Raw genomic sequence first — 9210 nt, 5'->3', positions numbered from 1 at the left:
ATATATAATTTCCATGAATCCAGGCTGTCAATTTAAGATATTGTGATGCCGTTTGAACGAAATGCAATGTATAACCTTTGTCTTCTGGCCTTTGTTCTCGTCACCTTTGAATGCCGATGACACGCATACATAGATAACGAACAGATAACATAACTGGCGAACGAATTCTGATACCTCCATATTTAATTAGTCTTCTTGTATATCTTAGCGTGTGCGCTGTCTTGAGCTTGCTCTAGACATTGAGCTCTGAATAAAGCTAAACGTGCTTATTTGTAGAAACCATTTTGTACCTGTTATGGGTGACGCAGTTTTTCGTTGAAAAGTAGGTGCCTACATTTACATAACAATTGCGTTGTTACGCATTTTAAGTTGCTAGTGCCCGAAACTACTTTGTCTTACTGAATTCTCGACGCAGTAACTTTGATTAACTACTGTGGCGCCAAGACTATTCTTCCCGATTTGATCTTGTTGAAACCATGGGCGAAGTTCTTAATGATAATATAGCTAATTGGAGTACAAAATAGTTCTATATAATATATATGGCAGTCCATATTTCTAGTGACATAACGTAAACATGCCAGCAGAAGCAAATGTGCAGGCTGACATCCAATACGGTGTGAGCGATACCTGAAAAGCAATCCGATCTCCGAGAAAACAAATGTTATATAGGCGGATTTGGTATGAGGTCGGGAGTGAAACGGTAAACGAATTAAGCCGCTGTGCTTCGTAAATCTGTAGTTGATCTCAAAGGTCCTAATAGATTCTGTGCTGCTGAGCTCCGAAATCAAAGGGCATTTTATTCAAGTGTGCTTATAGGTTTGTGACAGGAGAGAAAAGGCATACAGGGCTATTTAGCTATTTGTTCGGTCTTTATTTGAGTCCGTTGCGAAAAACTGAAAGAAGCTTTAGCTCAAGGTTACACTCGCTAACTTCTGATATAATCTTTTGCGCAGCAGTACAAGAGAAATATAGGAAGTAACTTCCTATTACTATTAGCAATACTATGTAAAGTACTGCTTATAATGCAAGAGCTATCATCTAGTTGAGGTGCGCTGACTTCGTGCGCATATACAACACACGTTCGGCGGTAGCATTAAATAAGTTTGTCGTTAGGCGGCGTGGTCTGGGTGACTCACGCGTATCTCTTTGAATGCATTGTCGTGGTAACCACGAAAAAGCGGCCATTGCCGGTTCGAATTTCAGCGATGGCGAATGGTTGCTATGGCGTATTGTTACTATGCCATTTCATAGACAAGTATCGCAATATCCATAGGCCGAATAGCCAACAGCTAACGGAAAGAAACATAGCATGCAGTGCGCCTGCTCTTTGCCGCTTTGATCGGAGAAATGAAGTGGGTCAAGTTCCTCCTGGATCTCCCTCATTATAGTACCTCGTACTGAGGTGATTCAGTATACAAAGAGTAAAATGTAAAAATTAGTTCCGAGTTAGAAAAAAATATATTGCGAAACAACTTTCGACGTTGTCGCTCATTTTATCTAGTTCTATTTATCCTATTACCCGCTCAGCGCAGTAGCAGTGGATCCTGAGTCCAATTCAGCGTATTTCAATTATCCCCTATGGGCTTAATGACAGCGGTGCGTATTGCTCCTCGGTTATTCCCCACTGAGCAGGTCAATGCCCTATGTATCTAACTACAGCATTAAATTAAACCGAAGTCTCGCTGACCTGACTTCAAAGCTTCGTCGCGTTTTTTCAAAAATCTCTTCTATCTGTGCCTACAGTCATAGGGACGCGTGGGACAGGATAGCATTTTTTGGCTGGAGACAGGAAATAGCTGCCTGATTTCAGTAAGAGGAGACGATCTTTTGCTCTATGAGTCACGCACTATGTACGTAAACTTAACTTCCTCATACAGTGTAATTCGATTTCTGTATCTTATTTTTTGTTGTATTTTTCTTATTATCATAGCGTAATTTAATTAGCTTTACGGCTAGGCGCTAATGTACGAAAGCAAAGGTTGGTGAGCCGGCCGCTCAATTTCAACTCTGAATATACGTATGTATATAATTCCATCAAGAGTCAAGACGAAATTCGTCAAAAGTGTGTGATGTTTCGAGAGTGCAAGCTCTAGGATCGTTGTCAAAAAACGGCTCGACGACCATCGATATATGTGCGTGCGCTTATGACTGCGTCAGCAGGAAGGGCTTAACTCGGATACAGTCTGTGGCCGGCAACAGACGTAGAGGGAGACGGATTGTTAGACAGACAGACAGACCCGCAACGCAACAGAGCCAGCCAACCAGCTAGCCAGATTGCTGCTGCTGGACTGCTCTTCCTATTATTTCTGTAACATAGCATAGCTTTTAGGGATGCAACAGTACAAGCTTTCCGGCTGCTGGTGCAGTGCGCTGTCGCTGCTGAAGAACTGTACAACGCAGTGTAGTTACACTGAATGATGCGAATGCCATGATGCAGAAGCTAGCTGCTGTTACTACACTTTAGCCAGCCAGCCAGCTATTATGATTATATAGTCGCTAGAGCTACCCGAGAGAGCGTTGGCTGCTGCCATCCGATGCAGCACGCTGACGTTCGTCGGCCGTTTCTCGCGCTCGCAGACTCTCGGTCTCATACGCAGAGAGAGGTGACGACCGCTGCGACTCGGTCACAGCCAACTGGAGCGGCGGCATGGAGGCGGCAAACAGAGCGCACAGACAGTTCGGAGGGCGCTGGCGATGACTCACCTAGACCGATGGAACCGGCTGTAGGACGACAGCAAGAGAAGGAGAGCGGTATGGGAAGGGAGGCAGGGAGAGGGGTGTACGGAGAGAAGTTGATGCAAAGCAAGCGGGACAGAGCGCAAGCCCAATTTGGTGAGCGAGCGAGCGAGCGAGCGAGCGAACGAACGATCGAGCGAGCGAGCGAGCAAGCAAGCAAGCAAGCAAGCCAAACAACGAGGGCTCCCGGCGCTGCTGGCTGCTGTGTTGCCAGCGGTGCGGTGGCAGTGGAAATCGTGGCGCTGGCGACGAGTCACCAGGCGAACTGCACTGAGCGACAACGGGCACCAGGGGAGAGAGAGACGCTCAGAGCTTCGCCCCAGTTCCGTCGTTCGCTCGTTTCGTTCATTGCGCGCTGGTGATGGCGGTGGCGATAGTGGCGGCGATGTTCGAGAAGAGGCGCATGCGCAATGCCGGCCAGCGCACAGCCAGCGAATCTCCAGCAACAGCACCGCCACACCAACATCGAAGCACCAACCCTGAGTCGTGCGAAGCGGAGCGCACGATCGGCTGTATGTGTGCGTCTGTGTGCGAAAAAGACGAAGAAGGGGAGGGGGACGTAAGAGGCACTATAAGCAGGACGGGCGCAGGCATAAATGGAACACCGCTGTTGCCCCCGCCTTCCTTATACCCCAATCCGCTGCATCCCAAACCCCTTTAGCGCTCCTCTCCAAGTGCTGTACTAACGCCACATTGTCGCCTCTCTTCCGCCAATTCACCCCACCTTAGCCCGCCACCCATTTGCCCCCTTTCTCCCTTTTTGCCTCCAGCTTCATTCTGTTTCGCCGCCGTCACTGCCGCCGCCGGTGGCACTGCCGGCGGCACTGCCGGCTCGTTGCCCCTCTCTCATTTCCCTTGTCTTCATTCCTCCCCAGCCTTATGGTTAGCCCGACGTTGCCTCCGACCGTCGAGATGTGGCCCTGCTAACGGCCCCACACGCACACCATTGCTCCTTATACCACCCCACCCTGTCTCTCGCTCTTTCCCTCGTTTTTCTTCACTTCCTGCCCCCAGACATCGGCCAGGGGAGCAGGCAGCAAAGAAACAGCCAAGCGGCCCGCTACCAGGGTGCTATACGCAATAACCCGTAGAGGACGCATGCTTGCCGCTGTTCATCGTAGAGACACGACTGAACTGGCGGACGAACAAACGGTGTTCTTCTGTAGGGACGCCGGGCCAAAGCCTCGTGCGGTCCCGCTTAAGACCGGCGCCCACCCCACCACCGTTCATCATGGCTATCGCATAGACGTACAACGAAGAGTCTGCGGAGATCAGCAAATGAATTAAAGCGCCCTAACCAGGAACGGCCGGCCAACCGGCGATGGCATAGCCCGTTCGTTCAGTTGTTTGTTCGTTCGTTCGTTTGTTTGAATGCAGTCCGATGTCGACGCTACTGACGAGCCATTGCGGCGGCAGCAGCAGCAGCAGTACTAACAATAGCAATGTCGTACTGCAATCATGCTGCTGCTGCTGCTGCTGCTGCTACTGCTGATTTGAGCGAACGAGCGAGCGAGCAAGCAAGCGAACGAACGAACGAATGAATGAAGCCACAGCACCCGAGCAACGGTGCCACTACTGCTGGTGCCAGCGCTATTCGTGGTACATGTCATCATAATAATAATAATAGTACATGGTAATAGTAGTAGTATTGTCGTTGCTCCTTTTTTGTTGTGTTTGCCATAAGAATGAAATAGACATGATGAGATGATGACGACGACGACGACGACAATGGAAATGTTCTTGCTGCTGCTGCTGCTGCGGTCTTTGATGTTGTTATGACGTTAAAAAGAGGGAAAACCTTTTCCGATTTTGAGAGGGCGCGAACAGTCTCCGTTCAAACGATTGAAGACGACAACCTTCTCATTTGTGCTCAGAATCGCCAATAGTTTCACATATCTATTATGTAACTAGGGTTGTTGAGGTATTGTTACAAAACTAGCATTGCGAACAACCATCATCCAGTAAACGCTTACCTTTATATTCATATATCTTTATAATCTTTAAAACTATGACATTCGCCAAAAATAGTGCATTCCGGATAAGCAGGGAGCAATAAGATCAGAAGCACGAAGCGGATGTGACATGAGCAGGTTTCCTAATCTGCCCAATACCGTCTTGCCCTGCTTCTTCACTGCTCACTACGTTCGAAGTGCCCCTTTGCTCATCATTAGTTATTAGTATAGTGAATGGCGTTTTCTTATTGATTGATCTAATTGTCAGCGATGCCGTTTCTTTGCTATCAGTACCTCGGCGACCGTACACAGAAGCCATCAACAAACGATTTTGAAAAGTAAAAGTGAAACCGTAGTTCCTCCAACTGTAGCCCGAATAAAGAGGCTAACACAAACTGGGATAGAAGAAGCTAACCGAATTTTTGACTTGTATGTTACATGAAGGTCCGTACATACATTCTCTTCTATGGTACAGCTTGAAATCAATGTACGTACTCGTCGAACGAATCGCGCCGGTTACTGTATTGCTAATGCAATTTTCGCGGGGGGAGAGGTCGGGCGCGGAAATTGAAAGAATGGTCTTTTTATCTTGCGGCCTCGCGATATCGCTTTTGGCGCTGACTGTCGCAGTTGGTGTCGTTGTTACTGCCGCTGCTGTCGTTTTCGTCGCCATCATCGTCAGGAGCAATCCGAGCAAGCAAACTAGGCAGACAGACAGTCACGCTGCTCGTAGTATCTAGCCAGCTTGCTAGCTAGCAGTAAGATCAGCTGCCGGATGTCGCTGTTTTACCTGCTATATCGGCTGCAGTCTCCTTTTGATCGGCTGAAATCGAAGTCGGCGCAAAGACTCCGACTACATGGAAAAAGAGAGAGCCTGCGTGTGTGTATCTATCTCTCTGTGTGTGTGCAAGTGTGTAAGACACTGATGCCAGCTGGTACGGCTGCTCTCGTGCGAATGACCCGGGAGAGACAAGATGCCGAAGGAAGGAGCTACGACGAGTGATCTAGAGCTTAAGCTCTAGATCACTCGTCGTAGCTCGAGCAGGAGTAACATCACTGTGTGCCACCAGAGTGCTATAGCTAGGCCAATTTGAGCTACGACGCTTTGAGCTTACACTCGCGTTGACCGACGATCGGCGTCATAACGCTTGCTTGATGGCTTGCAACAACACCAAATGTCGAACACATACATTGTATAGTATATAGTAAAGCTGTCTTACTGACTTTGGGATTTACTTCACCGGCAAAATGGGCTGATATCAGTTCCGTACAGAGAGCTCAGTTAGCCTGCTGCCTAACTTCGTTGAAGCATGTGACTATCGGCTGGTCTGGCGGGTGAAGCAGGATGTGCTACAGTTCAGTATCAGGCTGTTACACAGCCGTTCCAAACTAGATCGTAATTCGTTGTTTCTTAAATGAGTTTTATGATAATATTCTCATGCATAACTACATGGTGAAGCCAGAAAGCGGCATCATTTGTGTGCTCTCCTGGTGTTTTGGCTGGAAGCTAAACTCGATTCTGCTATGATCCTAGCACGGATCTCCTCTCATCCTTATCCCCGTTGTTTCGTTGCCCGCTGGACTCCAGAAGAGCTGTAATGAGTAATGACCGATCGATCAGGCCTCCGTCAGGCCGGTGAAATCGAAGCCCTGGTTCAGTGCCCAGAACAAACCTAAGCAGTTGTTCTTAGAATCTAGGCAATTTGCTTATCACCTATACCCAAGCATTAAAATTCGTTTTCTTTTATCTCGAAGTTATTAAGCCTACTCAGTCAAAAGCTGGTACATGTAAGTCCATATTATCGACGTATCCTATGCACGTTTATATGCGCTAATATATGGTGATAATTATAATAATGTAATAGCAGTGTAAACATGGAACCACACAAGCGCTCGTGTATAGACCGAAATAACAGTATGTGTGTGTAACAAACAAAGCCTTTGAATCAACGAATGTCAGTTAAGAGCTACTGTTTTTTTTATATTTGCTAACTGGAACCTCGCAGCAGTTGCCCGCGATGAAAGAGAATGATTGCCAAAAAAAAAAAAAGAAAGAAAAAAAAACATTCATTAATCATTGTGAGCATCTATTTACAACTGTATTACTACTATAGGTACTAGTACTAGTAGTGCTGCCTCTCCGCGAGTAATATGACTGGTTGTGTTAGTTCCGTAGGAAAAGAAACTGGGATAGCAATAACCGACCATTGGAAATTTCAGCCTGTGGTTTTCGCCTTTCCTATAGCCAAAGTACAGGTCCTATTATGCGCACAGGTCACCATTAGCCACAGCACGAACGCAACGAGTGCATGCGTACAACTTAATCAGTACCCCTGTTCCATTGAGACATCAGTATTATACGCAAGCGCATTATCGTATTATCTAGGCGTTTCCTTAGATGGGAACATATAATGAACAGCAAGCGTCATCATCACAGAATAAAGAAGGCTACGCTACTGTGGCATACGTACACGTACAAACGAACGCATGCAGACATATCCAGCTTAAATTGCCGATTCTGGAGATCGAGCTCGTAAGATTTCAAGTGCGTGTATTTACAGCTTCGGTCATCTTCGTCTGATAACAGCGGGACCGTAATATATAAATCTAATCTAAATACATAATGGTCAAAAAAAGCTTACAAACCAGTCTGTTTTGCTTCATAAGTCGTTTTTCAAATATACATATATATCTATATATATATATATATATATATATATATGTGGGTACACGTGCGTGCATACAATACACACACATTGTCAATCAATAACTAATGTGACTGCGAATAAATGCCGAAGTAACCTTTTTCTTGTTTCTGCTACACAACTATGACAACCTCCGGCCGTTATTCAAGGCCACCGTAGACATGGGGGCAGAGATCGAGGTCATACGATATGCGCATGGAACCCCCGGCCTGGGGCTAGCTAACCACATGAGCATCTACTGTCCACATTGGTAAACAAATGACTAGGCAAGCACGCAATAGTACCCGGTCCTGGCCTGCTTACGCGTTCGTGTCTGTATCAGCCAATGCACAATATACTCTATACCATAATAGCTATTCCTCTAGTTCGTTCGACGCCAGCAGCAGGACTTCTTCATCATCTGTTACCCACTCAATCAGTAATTTTCTCAAGGCAAGGCAAGGAAAAACGAAGTAACGTTTTTCAGCTGATCGCTCGATCAGTGAGAGGGTCCAGACAACTCGACTTCTTCTAAGCATCGCGAAAAAAAGTCGTGGCCAAATTTGACGCCTCTGTGACAGCAGGGTTAAGTCAGCTATCACTATAACGGCGGCAGCGGAAGCAAACACACGGTCGTGCCTACTCAGAGCAGTGGCAGTAGCATGTGTCCGAGCCAAAAGCCACTGCAGAGACTGTGGCAGAGGCCTCCGCAGCAACGGACTCTTCGAATGGCAGCCAGAGATCGTCATTGGAGAAGAAACTCTTTGTTTCGACAGATAGAAACCACTAAGCAGGGCAGTGCGAACCACTGCACGGGCGACAGTAACGATGACGACGGCTACAGACAGAACACCCCAACTCCGTTTGCACTATCAGCAGTAACCGCCTTATCCTACTGTTAGTACTGCTACTATTGGGCGGTGGTTAGTTAATTATTTGTTTCCCCGTTCCTCCAGCAAGTGCGTCCCTCCGCATACTCCATTTTCGTCCTCATCCCCTTGCAACGATACCGCCAGAAATAACGATGATTCTTTTCACTATTTTAAAGAAAGTGCTATAGTGCGATGATCATATGCTACTGAGGCCAGTACTGCTGTTGTTGTCACTAGGGGATCAGCATTAAGTAATGATGTACGATATTTGTTACGATTTGCTGGTCTAAAACTAGCCATCATGCTAGTTGACGTGCCAGTGCATGATATAAAGAACAGTCAAATTCGACAAGACATTTACTAAAATCCTTTCAAGGAGAATCTATCAAGTTGTAAGTACGTTAAGCAGCTAAACTCTGCCTGCAGTTTTCTTGCGGCACTAATTATGGAAGAATTCCGTTGATACCATTAAGGATGCAGATGAATGAAAATATTGCGTTCTAACAATGTTATTTCGCGCTGCATTTCAGACACCGGCTCAACCTCGCCAGAAGAAATCTGAAGGAACGAAGTCCAAGGGGAACGCGAAGAACGCGAGAGCAAATAGTCAAGTAAGTATCTTTGTGCCAATTCAAACGGCTGTTTTCGTACAAAACAAATTATTGATTAGAATCTAAATTACCAATTAATTCAGTAAGCGAACATGAAATCTACTACGCCATCATGGAGGCAAATATCGTGTCCTATGGGAGTCGATCTTAATACTCGTGCAGTTCTGCTTCGAATTTATCTTTTTTTCGTCTCTTCCGTGATTATACCACACTAACAGGACGCTCGATGAAATCAAGCCGAATATTTTATATAACAGACAAGCTAAGAAACCACACAGGTCGTAAGCCTTCATATATATATATATATATATATATTTCTAAGCTATTTACAAATATATTTTGAGAAAAAAGCATG

General features: G+C 46.2%; 1 protein-coding gene across 3 annotated transcripts in view; it reads left to right on the top strand.

Moving 5' to 3' along the window:
• LOC111268184 (uncharacterized) overlaps nucleotides 1–9210 on the top strand; it is a 53193-nt gene that overhangs the window by 37768 nt on the left and 6215 nt on the right. For all 3 annotated transcript variants that reach the window (XM_022846994.2, XM_022846992.2, XM_022846993.2), the window contains exon 6: nucleotides 8775–8855. In XM_022846994.2, the coding sequence (XP_022702729.1) occupies nucleotides 8775–8855 (81 nt within the window). The remainder of the gene's footprint in view (nucleotides 1–8774; nucleotides 8856–9210) is intronic.

The sequence above is a fragment of the Varroa jacobsoni genome, unplaced genomic scaffold (assembly GCF_002532875.2).
Source record: "Varroa jacobsoni isolate VJ856 unplaced genomic scaffold, vjacob_1.0 scaffold_1263, whole genome shotgun sequence".
Lineage (NCBI taxonomy): Eukaryota > Metazoa > Arthropoda > Arachnida > Mesostigmata > Varroidae > Varroa > Varroa jacobsoni.
Note: the sequence above shows the minus strand (reverse complement) of the source record. Positions and strands in the feature narration are given on the sequence as shown.